Raw genomic sequence first — 27,231 nt, 5'->3', positions numbered from 1 at the left:
TACTCCCAGATGTTTCTAGTCTCTATTCAGGAAGGGCAAAGCTTCACTAGGTCTTCTCCTCCAAGTGACTGGACAATAAAGGACATGATTTATTAGGGAAAGGAGGCCAAGGAAATCCTGCCTCTTTACTGTCAGTTTCCTGGCTGTGAAACCTCAACCACTTCCCAGCAGGAGAACTTGATTTCCCCTGTTGCCCTGCATTTGGGGAAGTGACTGCATCAGCATTTGCCATTCCCGACTTGACCTCCTAAGTGGGGGATATCCCTCTGATGAGTCTCTCTTTCTGAATAATTCCTATTCTAATGCTAGCATCAATTAATTTACTTGTTGCAGTTTTGCTACATTTGTCTCAGCTCCCACCACTTCTTTGAGTTGCCTTCAACCTTCCCAGTGTCTTCCATAGAGAAGTCCTTCTACAATTAGTGGCCTCACAAGCAGATGTAGGCAAAAATACAGTCACTAGGCCGAAATGAAAATTTCTGTGTTAAAATTATACGCAAAAACTTCCTTTTCTTGTAAGCACTTGAATTGGCCTTTTTCGTATAATCTACAACTCACAGTGGGAAGCTGCTACTGGTTCAAATCCATCACAGAGACATTCCCTTCCAGATGGGAAAGCTGCCCATGAAAATTAAGATGCCAGCTCTTTCAACAGAGGCTCCTAGAATTCTTGCCGCATATATTATCCACCCTGAGAGAACTCCATTAGGTGGTGTCTGCTAAGGGCGTTGCATTTGAGAGTTAACCTACATTACCATAGGTTTTAGAAGTTGGCTTTCCCTGATACCTCACCCATAATGTCTCAGAACATTTGAGGAATTATTATTTTTTCATATTTTAGAAAAAAATTATTTCAGCAGAGTAACAGAATAAAAATATATAGAATGAGCACGTGTGTATACACCTGTGTGTGTGCATAGACATGTTAGTGATAGTTTTCCATGGGAATATTGATTTGGGGTAGGAGAGAAACCATAACAAAAAATAGTGCAGGAAAAAGCACAAATGTATTTACCAAATGGCTTTAAAATTAAAGCATTCTCCCAAGGGGGTATCGTGAAAGTAATTGCTCCCTTAAGTCTATCAGTGATAGTCCATTGTGAGTGGCTGCTGAGGAGGGAATCGTATGTAACTGTCCTCCCATATTCCTGGAGTTGGTGGCCTCTGGAGCATACACGATTTGGAGAACTGAGGATAAGTTCTCTTCTTCCTGAAAATTTGAAGAAGGAACTCTTGTGATTAAACAGTAAGGAAATAAAACTACTAAATTGAGGTCTCATGGTCCCATTAAGTAACATAGGCCCTTAGAACAGTATCATGTGTGGTTAAGAGTTCAGACTCAAAGGCAGGCAAACCTAGACTCAAATCTTGACTCCGCCTCCTGGTCATTAGCCTAACCTTGGGCTAGTTAACCTGTCAAGGCCTTTAATTGCTTATCTGTAAAACGGAGATATACTAATATCTACCACCTGAGTAGTAGGTTTCAGTTAAATAATGCACAGGAAATGCTTTGTGCCTAAGAAACAGTTCATTCGTGTTACTGCCGTGATTCTCTTCCATCTGTGCTGTCACGGGAAGGAAAGGAAGCAAAAGGAAGCACTCACTTTGACCAGCGGGACTCAGGCCACAGCCTGGGTCTCCCACACGTTTTCCTAGGCGTCCTAGGAGGAAGAAGTTACATCTAGAGAACTAAGGGTAGTTAGCCCTTATCCAAGAAGTGTTATGAAGTTCTGAGCTATCTGGGTTGATGAATAGAAATTCCAAATGTTGGGAAGGGGCTGGGAACAGTAGGAAGTAACCACCGAATCACCGTGATTGAACTTAAGCTAGTGCCACACTGAAGTGCTCTGGGAGGTGTTCAAAGGCTCCATGTTTATTCCTGTCATCCAAAGACCATTCCCCTGGCCCCAAGCTGAGATGACATGTGCATTCCACATCCCCCCCTAGGAATCCCCTTGGAGAAAGGATGACCTAGATGATCTATGGGTGTTTTTCATCCTCAACTATCTGGGCTCAAGCTCATGGTTACTGCACAGAATCCCACAGAGACAGAATTAAACCAAAGTTTTAGACATTTCAAATAAATTTATTTGCAGATTCTATTCTGAAAGTAAAACCTCTCAAAAGGCTATACTTTTTTTTTTTAAAGAAATCTTTCAATCTTCTGATAGAGTTGGCTATTAGATATTTTAAGTCCTACTTTTATGGAAGTTATTCCCTCTCCTTAAAAATATAAAAGAAACTAAAGTCAGGGTAGTTAATTTTAGAGGTAGAAAGAGATTAGACGATTCTATAACCTAATTGCTTTTTTAAAAATTAAAATCATAGAACCTTTATCAAATAAAATGTTACTGTGGGCTGGGCGCAGTGGCTCACGCCTGTAATCCTAGCACTTTGGAGGCCCAGGTAGGTGGATTGCCTGAGCCCATGGGTTTGAGACCAGCCTGAGCCAAAGCGAGACCTCTTCTCTAAAAAAATATAGCCAGGCATTGTGGCAGGCACCTGTAGTCCCAGCTACTCAGGAGGCTGAGGCAAGAGAATTGATTGAGCCCAAGAGTTTGAGGTTGCTGTGAGCTATGACATTATAGCACTCTACTGAGGGTGACAAAATGAGACTCTGTCTTTAAAACAAAAAAGTTACTGTGAAGCCAAATTTCCAAAACAGATAGGATCAGAGCTGTTTTGGTTGAAGTATGGGTAAGGGTTTCACATCATTAGTGGCTGGATCTCCTCAATACCTGAGAAGCCCCTGAATCACTTTCTCAACACAGTTTGGAAAATCTGGTTTTGCTCTAGTTTAGCTTCCCTATTTCAGAGATGTGGGAGTTGAAATTAGACAAAGAACTATACTTGACCAGAGGCATAACCTGATCTTCTGACCTGCCATCTAACTGTTTGTTTTTTTTTATGTTTCCACTTAGCAGCCCTAAAATAACCATGCTTTAAAATTTTTTCAGTCCCCTTACCTCCATCCCATCTGATGTTGGATTTGGTGCTGCCATTTACCATAAAATAAGTGATGCGTAGAATCTGGAATCTACAATTGTCAGGCAATAAAAGTAATGGGTTAGATTCTCATCTCCATCTTTTGCATCTTAAAATTGTTTCAGGGTGGTGTATATCACAGCATATTGCACACAATAGTGTGTTAGCATACACAACTTGAAAATATAATATTTGGGGGCATTTTTACTGTCATTTTTCAAGTTAACATGGCACACTGCCACGACCCTAGTTCAGGCTTTTATCATCTGCAGCCTGAACTACCGTGGCAGCCTCCTTCCCTGCCTTCCATCCATCTCCTACTCCCATTCCCGCCGTACACTGCTGCCAGATTAACCTTCTCAGAACACCTCTTCCATCATGTCATTCCCTCTTTAATGGCTTCCCATTGCCATGTGGACCAGTTCCAAGCCTCTTATCTGAAAATTAAAGGTCTCCAAAGTCTGGCCCCAAACTACCTCTCTAGCTCCTGGCACTCTCAACTTGGTCCCTCTGTTCAGTTAAAGTGATTTAGTTCTGCCATCAAGCCTATCTTGGACTTCTCCACTACAGCCTTCTACCTTTGTTCTGAAAACTTCCTACCTGTCATCTTATCACTGTTTCTCTACACCCACCTAGACCCCACCTATATTTAGGGTTCCATAATCATCCAATAATGTTTAGCATTAATTTTAGAATATTTATACAAATTCTTTAATTACTATTCCATAAACAACTTTATTGAAGTATAATTTACATGTTTAAAATTCAATTTAGCATAATATTTTTAAGGTTTATCCATGTTATAGCACACATAAGAATACTTTTCTTTTTATGGCTGAGTAATACTCTGTTGTACAGATATACTGTATTTTGTTTATCCATTTACCAATTGATGGGCATTGGGTTGTTTCCACTTTTTGGCTATGATGAATAATGTTGCTATGAACATTTGCATACAAGTCTTTGTATGGATATATGTTTTTGTTTCTCTTGGGTAGATACCAGGAAGTAAACTTGCTGGGTCATATGATAAATTTATGTTTAACTTTTTAAGAAACTACCAAACTGTTTTCTAAAGGGGCTGTGACATTTTATATTCCCACCAGCAGTGCATGAGGTTTCTAATTTTTCCACATCGTCACCAGCACATGTTATTGTCTGTCTTTTTTTATTGTGGCCATTGTAGTGGATACAAATGGTTATCTCACTATAATTTCCTAATATATTATTTCATCTTAATGCATTTGGACTTTTCCCCGTCATTTGAATAATAGCACCTGGATATCTTTTCTCCATCACGTCTAGCACTCCACCTCAAAGTAGATGCATAACAACTTAATGCTTCACATACCTAATGTTTCACATTAAATATAATCATTTGTTCATGAAAGAAGAAAAGAATCACCATCAATTGTTTCTGTATATGGTATTTAAAAATATATATCTTGGGCGGCGCCTGTGGCTCAGTGAGCAGGGCGCCGGCCCCATATGCCGAGGGTGGCGGGTTCAAACTCAGCCCCGGCCAAACTGCAACAAAAAAATAGCCGGGCGTTGTGGCGGGCGCCTGTAGTCCCAGCTACTTGGGAGGCTGAGGCAGGAGAATTGCCTAAGCCCAGGAGTTGGAGGTTGCTGTGAGCTGTGCGAGGCCACGGCACTCTACCGAGGGCAATAAAGTGAAACTCTGTCTCTACAAAAAAAAAAAAATATATATATATATATATATATCTTACTTAATTTCCTGCCTTGCAAAATAAGCATAAAAAGTAGAAACAGAGTCAAAGAGTTTATGTAACTTGCCAAGTAGTGAAATACTGAGCTGGGATTTGAACATGGCACTTGGTAGCTCTACAGTTACAAAGGCCAGGCCATAGAAGAAAGAGCAGGTAAAAATGGCTATAGGAAACCTCAAAGTAGAAAATCTCATGTAATGGAGCTACAAGATGGACATGTCTTCCACATGTTACATCATAATTAGTATTTCTCTTTCTCTGTCACTGGCTGTTCCTTTTCCAAGCAGCTTTTCTCACATTTTGATGAATTTGAGAGTCCATATAAAGTCCACTAGCTTCTGGTTTCCTAAATTTACATGCATTTGGCCTTTCTTTCCCCACCAGTGCTCCACAAGCTGTGGAGAGGGCACCCAGACTCGAAGCGCCATTTGCCGGCAGGTGCTAAAAAGTGGCGTCTCCACCGTTGTCAATTCCACACTGTGCCCACCTCTGCCTTTCTCTTCCTCCATCAGGCCCTGCATGCTGGCAACCTGTGCAAGTGAGTATGTCAGGGCTGCAGGGCTGGGGAGCTGGAACCCACAGAGCAACAGCCATAGCCGCTAAGCTGCTGCCTTCCCAAAACCCAAGACTGGCGGGAGATGGTGGGACAGTAAAGCCACTTAGAGGGCTGCAGGCTGGAGAGCTCAGCTGGAGGTGGAAAAGGAATCTTAATTACACGTGGCCTGGCTGAATTCTCTTCTCCACTGGAAAAATAGTTTGCAGGGGGTAGAGCAAAGTTCACTTGCTGGCATACAGAGATCTGGAAGCTAGAGGCGGCATATTACTAATGAAGTCTAATGTTATCCACTCTGGGGTTTTAAACTACTCAAAACAGATTTGTTATGTTTAATATTAATCCCCAGAGCTGTAACACTTCTGGGCTCTCCTCACCAGGTACATTAGGGCTCTGGTGCTTTGCAGGACCCCAAAGATAAACATTTAAAGGAGGACCTTCTCCTTCCCTTTGTTTTCTGCTTTGTTAAAATGCTTTTAATGAGAGGAACTGCCTTTCCTGTGGGCTCCTCCTCCACCTAGCACCTTGGTCTCAGCCTCTAGGGACAGAAAGACCCAGCAGGGTGATTCAGATTGCCCCCTGCCCCTTATTAGTTTTGACTGTGGGGGGAGCTTGATGGCGCCCAGCTGGGAGCCAGTTTCTCCCTGTAAAACATAGGCGGTAAATAGGCCCTGGCCAAAAATAAACCCTGATGAGCACTTTCCCTCTTGTCTCTCGCTTCCTACCCTTTCCTCCACGCGTCCTGGCCCCTCCCCCACTCTTCCCCCCCCCCCCACCCCCGTCCGTCCGCTTCCCTCGTGGCCTCCCCTCGCAGGGCCCGGGCGGCCGGCCCCCAAGCACAGCCCGCACATCGCCGCGGCCAGGAAGGTCTATATCCAGACCCGCCGGCAGAGGAAGCTGCACTTCGCCGTGGGGGGATTCGCCTACCTGCTTCCTAAGACGGCCGTGGTGCTGCGCTGCCCCACGCGCCGCTTCCGCAAGCCGCTCATCACCTGGGAGAAGGACGGCCAGCACCTGGTCAGCTCCGCGCACGTCACGGTGGCGCCCTTCGGCTACCTGAAGATCCACCGCCTCAAGCCCTCGGACGCGGGCGTGTACACCTGCTCCGCCGGCCCGGCCCGGGAGCAGTTCGTGATCAAGCTCGTCGGAGGCAACCGCAAGCTGGTGGCCCGGCCCTTGAGCCTGCGGAGTGACGAGGAGGCCCTGGCGGCGAGGAAGGCCGGCCTGAAGGAGGCCCTGCACACGCACAAGCACCAGAACGGCATCTTCTCCAACGGCAGCAAGGCGGAGAAGCGGGGCCTGGCCGCCGACCCGGGGAGCCGCTACGACGACCTCGTCTCCCGCCTGCTGGAGCAGGGGGGCTGGCCCGGGGAGCTCCTGGCCTCGTGGGAGGTGCAGGACTCCGCGGAGAGGAACGCGTCCTCGGAGGAGGACCCGGGCGCCGAGCAGGCCCTTGTGCACCTGCCTTTCACCATGGTGGCCGAACAGAGTCGCTTGGACGACATTCTCAGGAACCTCTCCCAGCAGCCGGAGGAGCTTCGCGACCTCTACAGCAAGCACCTGGTGGCCCAGCTGGCCCAGGATATCTTCCGCAGCCACCTGGAGCACCAGGACGCACTCCTCAAGCCCTCTGAAGGGCGGACTCCCCCCGTGGCTGTCCCTCCTCATAAACACGTGTCTGGCCTCAGCAGCTCCCTGCGGACCTCCGCGAGCGAGGCCGGGGGCAGCTCTCGCAGGCCACACCGCAAGCCCACCATCTTGCGGAAGATCTCAGCTGCCCAGCAGCTCTCAGCCTCTGAGGTGGTCACCCACCTGGGACAGACAGTGGCCTTGGCCAGCGGGACGCTGAGTGTGCTTCTCCACTGTGAGGCCATAGGCCACCCAAGGCCGACCATCAGCTGGGCCAGGAATGGAGAGGAGGTTCAGTTCAGTGACAGGTGAGCCTTGCAGCTACCTGGTCTAGGAAGGGGTGGGACGAAGGGAGGGGAGCAGGGGACCACATCTGGCCCAAGTCACACTATTTACACCTACTTCAAAGTGTTTCCAAAGGTAAGGCTTAGACAGCATGGGCCCCGGGATCACATCCTGGGTTTCAGGTCCACTCTCAGCGCTCATAGATGGTTAGAGGAAAAAAAGGGTATTTAATTTCTCCAAACTGTGTGTTTTCATCTTTATAAGACACAAACAACCTCCTTATCCACCCCAATTCCCATAGGATCCCCCAAATGAATAAGATACTCTCTGGATAACTTTGAACTTGTGGAAGAAAGGCCAGGGCCTTATTATGTTACTGCTCTGTGAGATGAGCCATTGAAAAGCTTCAGCATGGGGACACTGTCTCCTTGTGTGTGGTCCCCAGGCTGGGAAGAGGATGCAGCCAGCACCTGCTGTTCCCCAAGGGTGAGCCCCATCCTCTGTCTGGGCTGGACAAGGTTATTTGTTCCAGAAAGCTTTTATTCCCAGTCAGACCTGTGATTAATTATCCTAATATCTCTTGGAGTGAGTCTCTGTTTTGATGTGTCATTATCAGGATGACAGCATGTATTACTTGTCTCCTTCAGCCATAGCCATTCATAATGCAAAATCAACCATGGTAGTAGAAGTAATAATAATAACACTATTTTTTTACTACTATGTATATACCAATCACCGTGCTATGTATATTTCTTTGTATATTACCTTTTTTAATCTTTACAATGACCCTGACAACAACAACAACTGGCATTAATTGAGTACTGACTATCTGCCGGGCAAATGTAAACTCTTTATATGTTTTATTTCATTGACTAGTGGGTACAGTTTTTATCCATACTTTGCAGAAAAGGAAACACATAAGGTAACTTGCTAATGGTCATATTTATTAGGTGGCAGAGCCAAGGTATGTGACAAAAATAAGATAGGTAGTCATGTAAAGAATCATAGAATCGTGGACCTCAAGTCTAGATTCCTTATTTTAACCTCTTGCCTCTCGTCACTGGTATTGTCTCTCAGCCTTAGTACTCACATACCCAATAGCTGTAATTACATACTAAGTATTTTTTTCTGTGTACTCTTACCATATGCCAGACACGGTGCTCAGTGCTTTGAAGGCATTATCTTGTTTATCTTGCCCCAAATCCCTCGGTACAGTTAGGTACTATTGCACCTAGAGAGAAGCTGAGCCACAGATAATGAGCCCACACAACACTGGAGACTATGTGAATGTAGGCAGCACGCTATGCACTTAACCTCTTCTCGTTTGCCCCTGGATCCTCCCCAGCTCATACTTTCCTTAATTAGCTTAACTCCTGTGATCCATGTCGTTTTCTTCAAAAATCATTATAACATGGTTGTAAAGATTATCGTCAACCTCCTATGTCAGGTCCCCGGGATGATGAGTGGGGCCCAGGTGGGTGGTACTCTGCAACTCACACCTATCTTATAGCTGTTACATCATGCCATCTCCTCCACCAGCCAGTTTCTCCAGGGTAGGCACCAAGATTGGTACTATTGGGATTGAAGGGAATCAGAGTAGACCATGTGAGGGAAAATATGAGAATTAACACTTTCCTACTTCCTCCCAAAAACTTACACAGTAAGGCAGGGCAATGAGAAGAGGTGTCATCAGGACTCTGCTTTGCCTTTGACTGTAAGGAGAACTGTGATCCCATGGCTTATTCAGAGGTCAGGACAGTTTCTTTGAGTGCTGGAGACATTCTATGAAATTCAAGGATCACAGCCCGCCTAGATCACCTGTGACTATGGGAATGATGTAGGTGGAGCTGTAGAAGGATTGAGGGGTTCAAGCTGATCTTGCTGAGGCCCTTCGCTTTTCACAGGCTTTGTCTCTTCATTTTAAAAATGAGGGGGTTGTACCAAACCATCTCCGAAGTCCCTCCTACCTCTTTCACTCATTACAGAAGCCACAGATCAATACTCCTATATTGATGGGGAAATCTGTGATCACAGTTAACTTCAAAAGTTGTGGCACAAGTTGCTTCTGAGTGCCCCACAAACTGAGGTTTAGTGATGACATGAGTTTGAGAAGTGCTCACTTAAAGCTAAGCAGATGTGTTTATGGCTGGATTTTATGTCTTTTTTTTTAAATATAGCACTTGATTTTTATTATAAAAGTAATAAAAGGCTATAAAACAATTCAAATAATATTTAAAACTACAAAAAGTGCAAGTTCCCTTATCCCCCCCAATCCTAATCCCCAGAGGCTATCCCTTTTTATATTTGGTATACATCCTTTTAGAATTTTTATATATTTTATTGTATTATATAAAAAGCATATATGCACCCATAGGATTTGAGGTTTTTAATAGAACATTAGTCATGTTCAGAAATTTGACTTGGTTTTTATTTAACAACATGTCTAGGAGACATTTTCATAAAAGTACTTAGTGATCTACAGTATTATCTCCCTTTTAAATAGCTGATTAATGTTCCTAAATGCTTTTCACTATCCCCCAACTGAAAATTATTTGGGGTTTTTTTTTTTTAACTCTTTTAAGCATTTCAATGTGTATTGTGACTTTTCCAGTGGACAATACAGTATGCAGGTTTTTGAGATACTCTGTTGATCACTGAACAATTTTTTGCTTTAGTAATCTGAGGGCTACCAATCATTTTTAAAAAGCATGTAGGAAATGCTACTTTAGCCTTTTAATTTTCACTTTAATGGGCTTTGAATATCTAACCCCAATGGCCTTAAGATGGAGAAGGTTTGGTGAAATCTTGCTGGAAAAATTATAACTAGGTATACGGCATAACTAGTTGCTAAGGCTATGAAGGATATTGGGCCTAGGGCAGCAGAAGGCAAGTCCCAGGTTCTCTATCCTTCAGGACACTGGTTGGGGGAGGGAGGAGCACTACAAAGGAAGGTACATAACAGGCATAGACAAATAGTTTTTGCTGCCATTGAGATTTTTTCCCCCTAAATCTAGCCTTGACAAAGCTTTTCAATGCAAGTAATGGCATGCAGTAGGGAAAAAACAAGAGATTTCCATTTCTGATCTTTGACATTATAATTTTTTCATTTTACTTGGCTGGCCAATGTGAAATATGACTGAAGCTTAGTTTTCCATGCAGTTTTTCAAGTTTTGTTTGAGAAAAGACAGCAAATGTATAATATTTGCTCAGATCATGCGGGAGGTGCACAGAGCTGGCCATTGGGACCGCTTTGCTGAGAGCTGTTGGTGACCTCCTCTTTCTTGGGTTTCATTGCTTGTCATCATTAGTATGTCTGGTAGCCGTTGAGAAAAATTCCCGAGGTTACAGTTCCGTTAGTCTGTTTTTGCTTAGTGCCCAAATCTGCCTTTCTGAGAGTCTGCATGATTCAGCTACCTACTGGTGTATAGGACTTTGCAGTTTATTGGAAGTATTGCCTGAGCACACAATACAGGTTAAGGTAGGGGAAAAGTGACTAAGAGAAATATATTACTTCTTTAGCTTTTAAAGCTTGATTTGAAAGAAATTAGTTTATGAATAAATCACTAATAATTCAGATACGACTGTGTCTCATCATCTATATAATTTACTAGTTTAAATTCAGATGCTTCTTAGAAACACATGTTGGTTTCTCAGGCAGTAGTTAACAGGTGTCCCTTCAGCTTATTATGATGGGTTGGTTTTTCATAGTCCCTACTCCTTTTATTCTTCAAACATTCTTATGCCCACTTGAAGCCGCATTCTATGTTAGATACTAGGGATGAAGGAAAAGAAGATTCATTCCCTGATGGTGAAACTCAGTCCTTAGTTTGAAGGCCAAAGGAGTAATTGCCATATTCTAAGTGCTGAGAAGGAGGTAGACATTTTTAATCATTCCATAAGTATTTATTAATCTACCAAGTATATGCCAGATAAATTACCTGGCATAGACTTGCTAGGAATGATATAATAATTAGAAATCTGTGTTCTCTTAGAGTTTACATGCATTCAGCATTCTGCCTCCTGATCACTCTATCTAAAAGAACACTCCTCATCATTATCTAGCCATTTAACTCAGCTGTTTTATTTAGAGAATTTTATCATCATTCGATGTATTAGAAATTTATATGTTGACTGCCTACCCATAAGGATAAAGACTTTCTTAACTGCTACAGCCCCAATACTATGAGTAGTAACTACCACCAAATAGGTACTAAATAATAGTGAATGAATGAATACAGCGAGATAATAAACAAAGAAAATGAACCAAAAAGATATCAGATGATGACAAGTGTTGGACAGAAAATTAAAATGGGTGTGATGGAGAATGATTTGATGACTAATTCAGATGGGTCCTCTGTGACATCAACATTCCTGGACAAGGGAACAGCAGTGCAAAAGCTCTGATGTGAAAATGGCTTTCATGTATTCAGAGAACCCAAAAAAAGTACATTTGTCTGGAATGGTAGGCAAAATACAGAGGTTATACGGGATGATGTCGTAAGCATGACCAGAGACTGTGAAAATAGGTTCGAGTTTTACTCTGAGTACCACGGAAAGATTTGGGAGGATGTTAGGCAGCACAATAACCTGATCTGGATTGTAGAGGCCCATGCGTGGATGCTGGGAGATACTAAGTGGCCATCGCAGTAGCCCCTACAAGGCCAATATTTACTGGACATTAGATACAGTAAGTGATAAGTAAAGCAAGGACACTGCTCTCCTGAAACGAAGAAAGCGCTGGTACAGGATAAAACAACTCCAGGCCCCAGTTTGTATTCAGCTCCAACCACCAGAACACCACTCTTTAAACTTGTAAACTTTTAAAAATGAACAGAGAAGGGGTTCTCTAATTCATTGTACATAATAATTACCTATCTCACTCCCCTAACTCCAGAAACTCTTTTCTACTGTAAGAACACATAATTTTCATTTAAACAAGCACCACAGGGGACTCTGAAGCCTGAAGTTCAAGGACCACCTTTAGGGAGCATTGAGAGAAAAAAGTAGTAGTTCAGAGTAGAATTATACACTTGCTCTTAGCTCAACTAGAAGATTTGGTTGAGATAGACAGAAGTCCCTGCTGAAATGATACTTAGGAGTTGTGGGGTTCATTTTTCCAGGCACTCTCCTGTTCGCCTGCCTTCCCTCCCACCTATGTGCACATGAGCAGTGTTTCCTTCATACTAAGTCTTGGATCACTGAGACCAGACTCTGCATATGCAAGGGCCTAAGTGTGAAGGAAGCAGACGTGGGGGAAGCCTCCAAACTGCTGCCAGTGTTCTGGAAAAGTTCTGAACTGGCCAGAGGTTAAAATAACTAAGTGTAGCCACCTGGTTCAGCCTGAGAACAAAGAAGCATAACTGGACTTCTCAGCACAGCTCTCAGGCGAGTTCTTTTCAGAGGGCTGTGTGCCATTTGATTTCAAAAACAAGAGAACTTGGCCTCTTCTCTTTGCTTTCATTGCTGAGTCCTTTCAGCTCCTGTGAATCTGTCATTGATGTTTTCACCGCATTGCTGCCCTGAAAAGCCGTTAGAAGAAAAGTATTCTAGCCTCACTTCATGGGCGCAGAGGTACCTGAGAGGTTTGAACACATTGATGTTATGGCCCTAAAGTAGCCAACTTATACCCCCAAAATATTTTGCATGTATAATGCTGTCTTCAATATTGGACCCTTTGAGGTTATTAATTATGAATTTTTAAAGCCCTACTTAATATGTCTAGAGTTTATTATAGAATTCTGTTTTCCTACCTCATATTCTAAGGCCGCATGCAACATACATTTCTCTTGGGGAAAAAAAGCCCTCTCCACACCTCCCCACAAAAAAGGTTATATTTTTTGTTCGAAAGGAAGAAATTGGTCTCACTCTAATACACTAGTGATGCCTGTGGCTCCAGCATGCCCCTTTATGCCAGCAATTCCCACATATCTATCCCCAGACTAAATATCTCTTCTCATTGTATGTACAGCTGTCTAGCTGACATCCCCATTCAGGTGCCCAACATATAGGTCAACTCAATATATAGAAAACTAAACTCCTGATTCCTTATCTCAGCATCAGGAACACCTCAAACCAGCCAGCTTCTCAAGCTGAAAATTTTTTTCTTTCTTCCTTAGTCTCTAAATCTAGACCATTCTAGCTTTTCCTTGGCTTTTTAATCCTTCCACTTTTCTCTCTTCCCACCACCTCCACATTGGGTTGCCTTTGTCAGCTCTAAATTATTGCAACCGCTTCCTAACTCTGTATTTGCCTTCTTTAGACCAGGGCTTGGCAAATTACAGCCAGTACCTTTAACATCTTTTAAAGGGTTGTTAAGAATGACTTTGAAAAGGTCATTAAAAGAGCCAATGAAATTGAGTACAGAGCTATCAAGTTCATTTGCCCAAGGTCTCACACTCAATAAATGCTAGAGCTGGGATTTGAACCCAGGTTATGTAATAGATCATTAAAAGAATGGCTTTTATGTTTTTAAAAGGTTATTAAAAACAAAAAATTAGAATATATACTGGAGACTGTAGGTGGCCCCCAAAACTGTACATATTTACCATCTGTCCCTTTACAGAAGTTACACCTCCTATTCTAGACCATTCACCATGCTGCTGCTGGGGGAGCATCTTTCTAGTAAACCTGCCATGCTTTTTTCACACTTAAAATTCTTTTATTGGCTTGTCATCACTTGAGGATAATGCCTTACCATGATGCTCACAGCTTTTATTATCTGGCATCTGCCTCTCTCTCTAGCTTCATCTTATACCACATCGTCTGCCTGCCTTGTGTCACTGAGCCTCTGCCCTCAGCAATTGCATTTACTTGCTATTACAAATTTGTCTGTGGCCTTCTGACCCTTTCTTACAGGAAGCCTACCCCCAAGGCCCATCGAGAACCCTCTCCATGACTCACATGGTACCCCATGCATAATGCTCTGTCTGAGCCCTCACCACCACATTAGAAATAGCTGTTTGTTTTTCTAAATTTCCTTCTGGATTATGTTTGACTCCCTCTAAGCAAATGTTTAGAAGTGTGTTTTATCTTTTTTCTCCACAATTCTAAGAACATAATACATGCTTGACAAATGAAAAACTGATGAATGAATGAACAAAGGCATGAATAGACGGATGCTAGTGATTAGGAGGGAGGTTTTCTAATTGTCTGGAGGCTGTCATGTATATGGTTCCATAAATCTGGACCTCCAGTCTCTCATATGCCACTATGGCAGAATTCCAGAGTGACACCGCTCTTTGCTAACATTTCTGCCTTGTCCACACGCTCTGCACTAAAGTTTCAGGAACCCTGAGATTCTATGGCACACAACTGTATGCTGTGAAAAGCACTGCTGAAGGGTCAGTGAGCATGGAGAGTAATTACCTTGTGACATCCTGTCTCAATCACAGCCAGACCAATGGAGAAATCATGACCACCATCATCACAGCAAACATTTATTTACTGAGCATTTCAGTGAATTTCAGGTGTTCTGTCATCCCAACAATAACCCTTTGTGGTTACTATCCCCATTTTACAGATGCTGAAATCAAAGCACAGAGATGCTGGATAAACTTGATGCAAGTCTCATGCTTAATAAGTAGTAGAGCTAGAATTTGAATCCAAGGCAGTCTGGATCCTGGGACTATTTTCCATTTATTGATTTTTTTTTTTTTTTTTAGCCTGAGTTGAATACCTGGCCTTGCCATTGTTTTATAAGGAAGTTATTTGAGTCACCTGGGCCCAGCATAAATTAGCATTCAGTATTCCAGCCAGCTGGCTTCCAATTTATTTTGGTTTTGACACTTTATTGGTAGCTCTACTTTTACATGTAAAAATATATGTGTAAATATGCACAATGTTAGGCACACTAGGCCCTCAGTAAAAGTCACAATTGCTACATTTGTGTTTGTCTCTGACTAGGTGTGTTTACAAGTGCTGGTGGCCTATCCAAGAGTGTGTTAGAGTCCTAGACCACAGGCAAGATGAACCCAAACTGTTCCTTGCTTTTTAGTTATTTTGTATAAACACTGAACCGTTCACATTTTGAGTTGAGATTCAGGCAAAAGCTAACTCCAATTTACATTTGGATGGAGTGCAACACACACCACTCCCCTGGCCAAAGAATCAGGTAGATAATCCTTCTCCTTATCTAATACCAAGAGGCTCATGTAATATGGACAGATATACATTCAATATTCTACGTCTGAATCTAACTCCAGAAACAGTACCTGTAAAGACAATACTGGCTTCCTTATTGAAAAGATAATGCCAGATTTTCCAAAATTCACACTGTAGGTTGGATTACCAAATTGAGAAAAACATCTGGATGAAGATAGATCTGTTCTTCCAGGAAAGATCTAAACCCGATAGCACCGCACTGGCAGGGAGGTTCTTGCTCACAATTTAACACTGTTGGACCGAGAGTGAGCTGGTATCACATATTACCCATAGTTCAGCTGATGTAAGTCTTAAAGCAGAAGAACTTCCTCAAGGTTATGAGATTTTTCCAAATGAATGCAGGTGAACGTAAAGAATAATGTTAAGGTAGATATTGTAAAGAAAATACATTTCTTTTTGGGCGGCAAGGTGGGAGGCAGCTCACAGGTGATATTCGTTTACATTTAATCCTAGGGGAAAAGCTGGATCTGCCTTTTAATCCCTAAGTCTGTTCCTGTTTTCCTCCTCTTCTGGATCTGGATGTACCCACCTTACTCTCCCCACCTCCCTCATGCAAAGGAACAACCCGATGGTACATCAGTTAACACAAAGGGCAGTGCATGATGGTAGAAGACAGTAAGGCTGGAATCAGAGCCACTTAGGCACAAATCCCAGTTCTGCCACTTAGTATTATGACTCTGCTTTAACCTCTCTGAACCTGGCTTTCTTATTAGTTCAATTAAAATGATACTAATAAAACTAGGCACTAAGTTTTCTTCTCTTCTGCCCTTCTGAACAGAGAGAGCGTGAATAACGGAATGTCTATAAAGTGCATGGCACACGATGGATGCTTGTTTGTATCCATAATTGATGTCATTTAGACAGGGGGCCATGGTGTCACAGTGTCTTCCAGGACATCACAAAATAAATGCTTTGCTTTTATTTTGAGGGACATCGACACAGTTGTTCAAAGAGTTGGAGTGGAAAGGTATCTAAGGGAACATGGTGTGTTGGAGAAGTATCAGCCTAAATCTGGGCATCAGGAGAACATGGTCATATTCTACTGACATCCTTTGCTATCATTTCTGATCTGGTAGGAAAGTGAAATCTGTAGGCTCTAAATACTCATACTTCCCAGAAAGTTTTGAAATATGTTCAAAAGTGTTGTAGAATAGGAGACAAGTTAAGGAGTATTTGGAAGACTTTAACTTGGGCAACACAGAATATCCACCGTTGGAAACGTCTCAGAATGGAAGAGAGAATCAGATGGGAAATTCCTTCAGGGTCGATTTCAGGATCATAGTTGTGAATAATGTTATATGTAAAACTCATAAGCACATAAAATGCAGTTTCCAAGTTTGTAGATAATTTAAAAACTGGAGGCAGAGAAGATAGGGAAAAATAAGCCAGTTTCAATTTGGTTTGGCTTGTTTCCCTTACAGAACTAAAGGAAATGGAGATGACAAATGTTTTTCCCAGTCGAAAAGTGTAAAAATAGTGAGCCAAAGAGAAAAGAACCATCCCAGTAAATACATAAGCCTCAGCAAAAGAAAAATATTAGGAGTCAATGCAGAGGTCACAGACATGACCGTCATGAATCAGGCAGGTACAAAGCATCAGAGGATATTTACATAATCAGAGACAACCAGATAGCACAAGTGAGGCTTAGAGTCAGGCACTGGCTAGTCTGTGAAAAGCTAGGCAATGGTTCTCAGCCTTCCTAATGCCGCGACCTTTTAATACAGTTCCTCATATCATAACTATGTTAAAGGGTCATAGCATTAGGAAGGTTGGGAACCACTGGGTGAGGGGATCGCCAAAGACCCTGCTAGCAGTTAGCTTACTCTTCCTAAAAGTGTGGTCCTAGCAAATGGCAGAAGTCCAAATGTGGTTAACTTTTTTTTATAGAAATAAGGATGTCAGTGAGACAAACCAGAAGCAAAAATTCTTCCATGTTGTAAGTCAAAGGCCAGTAAATTTTGCTAGTAAAGGGTCAGATAGTAAACATTTTAGGGTTTGCAGGCCATCCTATCTCTGTCCCAGCTACTGGCCCTATAGCATGAGAGCAATGTAGGTAACATTTACGCTGCTGTGATGGTGTTTCACCAAAACCTTGTTTACAAAAACAAATCGCAGTTGGCTGGAGTTTGAGGACCCCCTATCCTAGATAAATAGGAAATCCTATCAGAGTCATTTTATGCAAAAGTTTATAGTTTGAAACGAATTACCCAGCAAGCAGATACAACTACACATTTTAGCAAATTTAAGCCTTCATGAATTTCTGAAGAGAGGGAAGCTAAAGATTTGGCAAGAAGGAGGAGGACAGGGTTAAGAATGTGTGGTCAGGTGGCCTTTCCCATTCCAAAAATACTTTCTATACTTCCACTGAGCAGTCATGACACTTCTGGAATCAAATAACTTTTAGTCAGCTATTACATTAAAAATAGCAAAAGTTAACAAAATCTGCCCTCGCCAAATGGTGATATGAAACTCTTTATGAACCTCAACTTTGTTCCCCAAAATATCTGTACAAAAATATAACTCTCCCTTGAAAACCTCTAGGCTACTATAATTTTTGGTTTCAGAGAAAAATTCTTGCTCATAGAGGAGGTCTTTTCACAGCATTCCTTTTTCCTTTTGCTTAGAACTATTTAAAATTCAGAATATTCTTTAATGATTGTCCATTTCCCTGAGTAACTACAAACCTTGGCATAAATTCCCCCACACCAGAACGAGGCCAAGCCACATGCCTTCCTACTCGGCCCCAGTGGATGCCTGGATGCAGTCAGTTCAAGAAAAGGTCAAAGGTCATTCTCTACTCCTGCTTCCGCCATGCACTAGCTAAGCAAATTACATCCCTGAGCTTTTGCCTCCTCTCTAAAATGGGAAAACATATATCAATCCAGTAACGTGGTCATGAGAATAAAATGATATAAAGTGTATACAGTTCTCTAGTAAATACTGGTTCCCACTTCCCCTTTGTGGTAGAATTGATTATCCTAATCTAAGGAATCCCTAAACAAGAAAAAAAAAATCTTCATTTTACAATAAGGAAAAGACCTCCTCTTAGAAATAGAAGTTTGGGGTAATGTTCTTTGAACAGATGCCTTTGACTTTGCTTATTTCCTCCTAAGTTCACTGTTTTCCAACCCTAATTCTCTTGTTCTTGTTGTTTATATACCTTTCTGAAATTGCAGGATTGATCCTTGACTTCCCTTTTAGTGATCTAAAATTTCAGTATTTTATTAATAGTGTTAAAACAGTTACAGAAATAACTAGTTGTCCTTATCCAGAAATTCCTGAATCAAAAATAGAATTAAGGAAGTTGCCAACCCCTTGCACCTTCCCTATATCCCTGGTTTATATTTTTTCCTTGAAATCCATACTTTTCTCAGTCATCTACCCACATCAAAACAGCTCTTCACAATGTCCAGAACGTACAGGTTCAGGCACAAAGAATGAATGGTGATAATGGTGACAGTAACAGCAGCTGCAAAATCACAATGATCTACACTTCTGTAGCTTTTACTGCATGCCAGATACTTTCCTATGTACTTTAAATACTTTAGCTCACTTGGAATCCTCACAACAACCCTAGGAAGGTACTATATAATTCTCCACAGTTTGTAAATGAGGAGAGTGTGCCACTGAGAAGTTAAGTAAATTACTCGCCCAAGGCTACAGATCTACTAAGTGGTAGAGCTGGAATTGGAACCCTTCAGTGTGGCTATGAAGGCTGTGCACTGGACCATTATCACTATGCTATCTTGAAGATACAGATGATCACTTTCCTCCTTTGCTTTGAAAATAGTGTTTATTATTTATTCAGCATGCCAGCACTATGCTGAAAAACTGAAGAGGGAATTATAAAAGAAAGAGTCCTCATACCTGAGGTAATAACTTACAGTCAACTGAGGAGATGAGATACTATAGATTGGAAAGGGCTTTGTAGTATGGCTTTGAACAACTGGAAGATGAGGAAAGGGAGCGATTCTTACAGACTATGGTAGTACCAGGAAATAGAAGTTGAATTAGTTCTCAAGGGATAAGGAGAATTTGGAAGGGTAAATAGAAGGAGGAAGAGGACCCTGGCTACTGTTCTAAAGAGAAAGGATACACCTATGATTTCTAGCTTCCAGTCCTGTGTCGAAGCCTAAAATGGGCTTAAGAATGCTTACTTGTTAGGATGAGAGGCCTGGGATGGAACAATAGCACATCTCAAGTGGTAGATAGGCATTTCTGTGCCCAGAACATGAAAATTTCATCTGATACTGGAAATTCCAAAGAGTTTACTTGAAGATACTTGTACTACCTGTGCCATTAAAAAAAATACCCAATATTAGACATATTTAAGCCAATAATCTTTTTACTTAGAAGACAGTAAGAATGAGTCTATATATTATTTTATATGATGTTCACAAAAACTCTTGGAGGTCAGTATTATTCTTAATACGTAGGCTTACGTAGTTGAATAACTTGCCCAAGACCACTGTGTTACTCCAGACTGGAGTCCATGTCCCTTGACTTCAACTGGAGAAGTCCTTTCCTCCACAAGTCACTTCCTCATGGTTGGTCATGGAGGTCAGTTTGAGACCACAAGGCAGTGGTACTCACAGTTGAGTGAAGGACAGAGACCACTCCACTTGCAGAATTGGTAGAGACTTGCCTTTATACACCCAGAACTGCCTCTTTTTAAGTAAAAGCACTATATCACTGCACATTGCAAATGCAAAGGAGATGATTCCATTTTAAGGAGATTGTACTTTGGTAGAACTGGCCCATGAGCATTTTGTCTATATCTTACTTTCATCCATGTCAAGGATTTTTATTTATGTAACTAAAACAATTTTTTTGTTCTCTTCCAAATGGTTCTTTCTTAACTTGTAGAATGTTTAAGAAAGTATGCCATTACAAAGAAGCTAACAAGTAAAGGTCCCCAGAAAAACAAAACTGCTCCTTCATTTTCTGGCTGAAAGTATAGTCAAAGAAACAAAGTGGTAGGTTCTAGCCCAGTAAACCAAAGGGGGCGAGGGATATGGCATGGGAGGAAAGTGGGGAGTATGAATACATCTAACATGACCACAGTGCTATCTGCTGTGTAGGTCTTAATTGTACCCATTTTGTGTCCCCTCATCCTCTGATTCCTTAAATTCCAAAACAACCCCAGAGGGAATCATTCTGGTTTTGCTTGGAAAGCTGCACTATGCTTCTGTGCTGGTGCATTCTGAAACAGACCTGTCAGATTTGAAACCTAAATACACGCTGACAGAAATCAGCTACTAAAAAATTAAGTTACATTAATAGAGTAGACATCTGGTGTTTACCAGCTAATGCCCACCTGTTATTTTTCTGGTTGTCTTTGTCCTTAGTTGCCAGGCTAGATAAGGAGGCTGATGATGCTTTAAGTCTCCTTCACCCCGTCATGCTTCCTAGAGAACCTTGCTGCCAACTCGCTCCAGAACTAGCGCTCCCCCTAGTGGCAGCCTCCAAGCCACCATCTACCAATTTTATGGACATACTGTAGTGATAAAAGGAGTCAAATCCTCCCCTAGCCCTGAAAGGAGTTATGCCTTGGTAGGTTATTAGGGAAGAAATAGAATAGTCAAATGGACCAACTGTACAAAAGACACGCTTTGGGGCAGCTTTCTAATTACAAGAAGAAAGCATGACTAAACCAGTTAAATCTTATGATTATCTTGAAGGTATTATAAAGTAAGGGTGGGGAAGTCCTACTTCAAATCCTAACTCTGCCTCCAAATAACTATTTACCATTGAGCTGGGTGGTTAATAATGTATAAGTACATAGTAAGTGACAAATCCAGGTTTGTCCCATGTAGGTTTTGTCATAAAGTAATACTTAAGACTGTTTTTATGAAGTCAAATGCTGTAATTTTTTATTTTTTGTGTACACAATTTATAGTATAATAGAATTCACAAATGCTCAATCTCATGATCTATTTACTCCTTTTCATTTTCACTAATGCTATTATAGTTCAATTTTGTATGGCTTTATGCCCAATGATGGATTACTTCATTAACTTTGTAGGAATTCCTTTCTAGCCTTCCAGCCTGGGCAGAAAGCCTTATGGTTTACTCAAACAGTGCCCATGTAGCTACAAAAGCTAACCCCCACCTGTAAAAAAAAAAAAGGATGGTTAGGCACAGCAAAGAAGAACAGTTTACACCCTCTTCATGAGATCTTACAGGTTAGGCAGTTCTTTGAAAAAAAAAAAAAAAAAAAAAAAACTAATTTTGGACCTCTAATAAGTTGCCTGGGGAAAGTTAGCTAATATCATGTGGGCTTCTTCCTTCCTTCCTCACAATCTCCTCATCCTCCCAGCATTACCAACAAAATTTGGAAATACCAAAAGATGATCTAGAAACATCTTATCAACTTTAGTTTAACAGTTCCTCCCACTGAGTAGGAAAACATACTCCAACTGAGTTTTAGAAGTTGTAATAGGCTGAAAGTGAAAGGATTTGCCAGTGGCCGTTACCTAAATCATAGTACAAAGAAAATAAAGTTCAGAAGAACTGTCTTCTAGACTCTTCCTCTGAGTTTTCAATTTAAGAACTGTTTCTGTAAGGAAAAGAGAGGTGTTGCCAGTTCTAGGGAGGCAACTATCTTAACTATTTGGAAACTTAGTAAAATTTAATCCCTATTTTTTCAGTATGATAAATAGTAATATACTAAAGTTCCATCATCTTGAGTTCCACTACAATTGAATTAGGCCTGCTTTTATTATTACTTAGAAAATGTTGTGATGGCATAAATATTCCTGGGACATCAAAAATATTTAAAACATTAAGTCAGTTTAATTTTTTAAATCGAAAACAGCTTAAACACCTGAAGAGACTTAGCAATCATATCCTATTATGTGGTATCTAATAAGATTCCCCTGGAAAACAGTGACACTGTTCTCTAAAATAATGTATGGCTTACCAAAGATAAGTAAATTATATAGTCATCTTTCTCTTATTAACTTCTTTGAAAGAAACTAATATATGTAATTGAAAAAATCCACCTAACATTTGTTGGATGAGTGAGTAAGAAAGAGTTAGGTCACACTCTTTCAGAGGCTTCCTTTCCACCGTCTCAACATGTTAGCTCTGGTTCAAGGCCACGAAAGTTTGACTGTCCCCAGTAATAATGATGATAATCTGGAATGGTACTAAATCAAACGTAAATCATCCAAAAGTGTCCCTTTAACTAATGTGCTCCGTTTCCTTCCACATTTTCACCAGAACTGCTCATACATAACTAAATTAAATGATGTAAAGCCTGCCTTCTAGTTCCTGCCCTCCCTCTAACAGTAGGTAAGAACGAGCAAAGCAGTAGGCCCCAGGCCAGAAGCAGAGCTGAAGAGGCCGCATGCTTTGTCAGGCTGGTCACCCACCTCAGAATAATTAAGAACTGACTGGAGGTGGTGCTGAACTGCAAATCTTACACAGTCTGGGAGACCCAGCAAGGGAATTATTAAAGAAAGAGTCATAATAGTGGGACAGATATCACTCCTAGTCTTAATTTCTCCACCATGACTTCTGAGTTCCCCTGACCTTTCTGTGTTAAGGCTTGTGAAGGAAAAGGCAAAGTTACAAAGGAGGGGGCTTGGTTGGATGGTGGGGAAAAGATGGGGCTTCCAGGTATGGAGAGAGCCACCTGTTATGCCTATAATGAGTGCCTATGTTTTCCAAGAAAACCACCCTGTCACCTGCTTGCCTCACAGGGATAGATGTTAACAGTGAACAGATTTTTGAGGCTTGTGAAGGGAGATAGAATCCCGAAGACAAAAATAACTAACTCTCTAGAAGCCCCCAAAGTGGCTACTAAACCACTGTGTGCTGTTGAATGATCTGAGAACTTCAGACACCTACCAGGTCCAGGCACTGGGCCCCTCCCGCAACCCTTCTAGATTTCCACCTCCACGTGCACGTTCCATTCATGTCATCCTCACCGAGTTCCTAAGACTTCAGCTTTAAGTCACCATTAGTCATTAATCCGCTTCATTGCCATAATGTAGCCAGTAATTCCTAGAAATAGCATAAATCTAGAAGAAGAAAAACAAAGTCGGCCGAGATGGAATGGGATTGAAGCTTGTTGTAGGCACTCACAATTTTACTCTTGTAATTTTTTCAGATTAAAAAAGTGAGCTAGACAGTGATTGTTCTGGAATTGCCTCGCTATAACCTTAAAGGGCAAGTTTTGCCTTCATTCTACTTGGCACCTTGTCTACAGAGAGCCCTCCGTAGTATTGTGGGAAATAAAAGCAATGATTAAGACCTGAGTTTTGTGCCCCATAATGTTTACAGGCAAATGAAGACAATAGACATCTATGACTGCTTAGAATTGAGAGGGTATTATGCATACAGTTTCCTTTAGATTTACACATCAAGAACCTCTGGTGGCTGTCTGATTCCTGGCTGGCTTGCTTTCACCTCCAAGCCTTAACAGATGGCTTTCTTCATACCTGAAAGCCTCATCTTTTTCCCACCATCCAACCAAGCTCCACTCCTTTGTAACTTTGTCTTTTCCTTAAGGAGCCTTCCCCAAATTTATCTGAACCAATTTTTCTAGCATACCCTCCCACTCCTGATGCATGTGTGTTGTATGAATGCAGTGCAAAGATGTCGTCTGCTCCAACTATAGCATTTAGATCAAGCAATCAACCTACTTTGATTTTCACAAGCAATAAAATACTCCCTAATTTAAGACTACTACCAGAACCACATCAATCAAATGGCAGGGAAGCCTGGGCTCCTGAATGTCTATGTTGCTGGTTTGTCCCTGTTGTTAAAAAAGGGTTCTGTGTACACCCTGAGATTCCTTTCCACCCTACCAGTACTGAATGCCAAAAACGAATCCACTGACCTGACCAGGTCTACATTTCTTTTCTGTTGCTCCAGGATTCTGCTACAGCCAGATGATTCCTTACAGATCTTGGCACCAGTGGAAGCTGACGTGGGTTTCTACACATGCAATGCCACAAATGCCTTGGGATATGACTCTGTCTCCATTGCCGTCACACTAGCAGGTAACCTGAAGATCTCTGTTGAGTTCACTTCACACATCTTCATTGCATACTGCCTACCGTGTATCAAGCAGGCCCAGGGACACATAGATAAATGAAACCCAGACCCTGCCATCAGAGAGTTTATAATCTATAATTATAATAGAATCAAAGTTAGTTAAGTGCTGTAACTGATAACCAAAGAGTATGCAAGGACACTTCCCTCCTGCTGGAAGGTCTTGGAGTTAGGATTAATGGAATTTTGATAAACAGAGATAGGGGAACTACTCCAGGCAGAAAGAACGTTATGCACAATAATGTTATGTGCAAGTAAGTAGCGTGTCAGGAAACACGCATCATGAGTTATGGTTACTGAACACTCTTTTGGATCCTGCAATTTCTCCTTGTTCCACCTGTTGCAAAAAAGTCTTTAAAACTCACAAGTCATTGGAATTCTTTTAGTCATGGCTTGGAGTAGGTGTTTTCCTTAGAACTTCTCTTGGCTTCTGTTTTATTTCAACCTCTTATTTTAATGGACCTGCCAACATTTTGCCTGTATCTATAGAGGTCAGACTAAGCATTCTACATGTGGGGACTTAAGAACATCACAACTCAGTAGAATGTCTCACAAAGTTATTGTCTTGTAGTAACGGACTTAGAGCGCTTTTATAAAACTCTTTGCCTAGAACAAAGCCATGCTTTAGAAACTGAAAGAGACTTTAGATACCTGGGGCCCAGTGCCCTCATTTCTCAGAAGCCAGGCAACCTGAGGTCACACAGCTGTTCAGTGAGTGGCAGGGAAAAGAAGGAAACTGAGTTCTTCTAAGTCCCAGATCACTGTTCTCTTGACTTCCCCATTGATTCTACCAAAACAGGATCGTTTTCTCAGATCTGGGCCATACAGTCTTTGTGGCTCTGAGTTGCATGTGTTTGTATGTGTTCCTTTCAGTTGCTGCTCTCATCAGATGATTCAGTAGGTGCTAGAAAAGCCAACATCACCCCACACTGACCTCATCTGTCCATGAGGGGATTATGTTGTCACACTGTTCTCCAGTCACACATGCTACTCCCTTGCATGTCTGTTTAGCAGCAGTATTTCTGCCCCCATGACCTTAAGCTGATCTGAGAAGGGACCTTTAGTAGGCAGCTTTGCAGGGAAGATCAAAGTCAATGAGGAAGAAGGCAAGGTAAGGACCTTGGGCTGGATTAAAGACTACATTTATTAATGCCTACTCTTTTTTGTGAATAAAACATTTTATTTTCCACTAATGTATTCCAGTTGCAATCTTTATTCCCCTCTTTATACGAGAGTCCAGATGCTCAGCACCAATTTTGCTAACTCTCTCCTGCTGTCTACCCTCCAACCTGCTTCAGCAAGGGCACTGCTGACATCCTTTCAATTGCTGGCAAATAGCGGCTCTTGGAGGATTAACTCTCTTGTTTATATTTATCCAGATATGGTTCAGCTCTGTCACAGACTAAATGCCTTTTGTTCACCCGAATTTAATACGATTAATGGAAACCTGTCTGGAATTAAGCAAGACAATTGTAACATCAGGCTTGTCTTCGGCTCTTTGAAGAGCAGCTATTGGAGGCTGCCAACAGGTTCAAAGCCAGAGAAGAGAGACAGAGAGGCCCAAAGAGGCACCAGGGAAGGGGAGGAAAGGGGCTGACTGATGAAGTATGATCACAGACACCACACCCAGGGCATAGAGGGCTGTGTCCTTGTACTTCAGCTGCTGGGGCTTGTTCAGGTCTGCTGGCAAGTCTATCGAGCTGTCCCTTTAAAAATAAAGGCTCCAAATGTGCAGATGCCTCTGTGCATCTTTACCTGAGAGTGTCATCCACACTGTGCCAGCATCTGCACACACTGTTAGGAGCTCACCAGCTGCTGTTCTGAGCATACCTTCTGCTAAGTATTGTGGGACATACAGCAATAAATAAAACCTGAATTTTATGTTCCATAATGTTCCTAGACTAGTGAAGGCAAGAAATGGATAAATGACTACCTAGAATCGAGAGATAATTACTATTTACTTCAAATGCATGCATCAAGATTCTGCTTAGCAGTTTATAAGATCTAACCTGCATAGAACCTAAATTGGGGGAGGGGCGAGTAGGTGTCAAGCATTTCTAAATTCGATTGCCAATTATAATGGCTATTAGCTATGTGATCTTGAATGGAGTATGTAACCTCACGAAATCTGAGTTCTTGTCTGTAAAAATGAAATTAATACTATTTTACAGCGTTGTTGTGGGGTTAAATAAGATTGCTCATGTGAAAAAGCACTTAACCCAATGCCAGGCACATTGTTTATACTCAATAAACCTTCCTTTTCTTTCTCTAGCTCTTCTGGAATGAAACACATCCTAAAAATAATTCTAAACATTAATGCAACTCTGCTTCCATGTTTTTTCAGTGTAAGTCTTAACACCAATATTTTTCAAGTATGGACTTAGAAACTGATTCCATTCACTTGCAGTCAAATGTTTACTAGTAATCTTGGTGTTACCCTACTTTTTAAGAAACTGTGGAGTTTTTTTTCCTAGACTTTAGTATAAATGCAGTGCAAAGGGGAAAAAAATTGAGACTAATCAGCCTTCCCCATGATTTTCTAAGGAAAGTATGGGCTTCGATCTTTCCTTTGGAGCATTATTGATAAGATGCTGGGATATTTGCCTGTGGCAGCTAAAACCATAGGCTCTGGTGCCTTGGCGTCTAGGTTTGAAGCCTGTATCTGTCAGTTCCTAAACTGTATAACCTTGAGCAACTTCTTTACAGTCACTGCCTCAATTTTTTCATCTATAAAATGGTGTCAGAAGGCTCTTGTGGAGACTAAATGCATTGACTCATATAAAACATTTGTAATTGTCCTGAATACAGCCCTTAATTCTTTAAGCT

General features: G+C 41.6%; 1 protein-coding gene across 2 annotated transcripts in view; it reads left to right on the top strand.

Annotated features, from left to right (window-relative positions):
* The window catches only part of ADAMTSL1 (ADAMTS like 1), a 1,032,656-nt gene that overhangs the window by 894,880 nt on the left and 110,545 nt on the right, over nucleotides 1–27,231 (top strand). For both annotated transcript variants that reach the window (XM_053571995.1, XM_053572002.1), the window contains 3 exons: nucleotides 5,100–5,253; nucleotides 6,083–7,205; nucleotides 24,226–24,353. In XM_053571995.1, coding sequence (XP_053427970.1) covers nucleotides 5,100–5,253; nucleotides 6,083–7,205; nucleotides 24,226–24,353 — 1,405 coding nt within the window. The remainder of the gene's footprint in view (nucleotides 1–5,099; nucleotides 5,254–6,082; nucleotides 7,206–24,225; nucleotides 24,354–27,231) is intronic.

This window comes from Nycticebus coucang, chromosome 2, assembly GCF_027406575.1.
Source record: "Nycticebus coucang isolate mNycCou1 chromosome 2, mNycCou1.pri, whole genome shotgun sequence".
Classification (NCBI taxonomy): domain Eukaryota; kingdom Metazoa; phylum Chordata; class Mammalia; order Primates; family Lorisidae; genus Nycticebus; species Nycticebus coucang.
The sequence above is the reverse complement of the archived record's forward strand: the minus strand, read 5'-3'. Positions and strand labels throughout refer to the sequence as shown.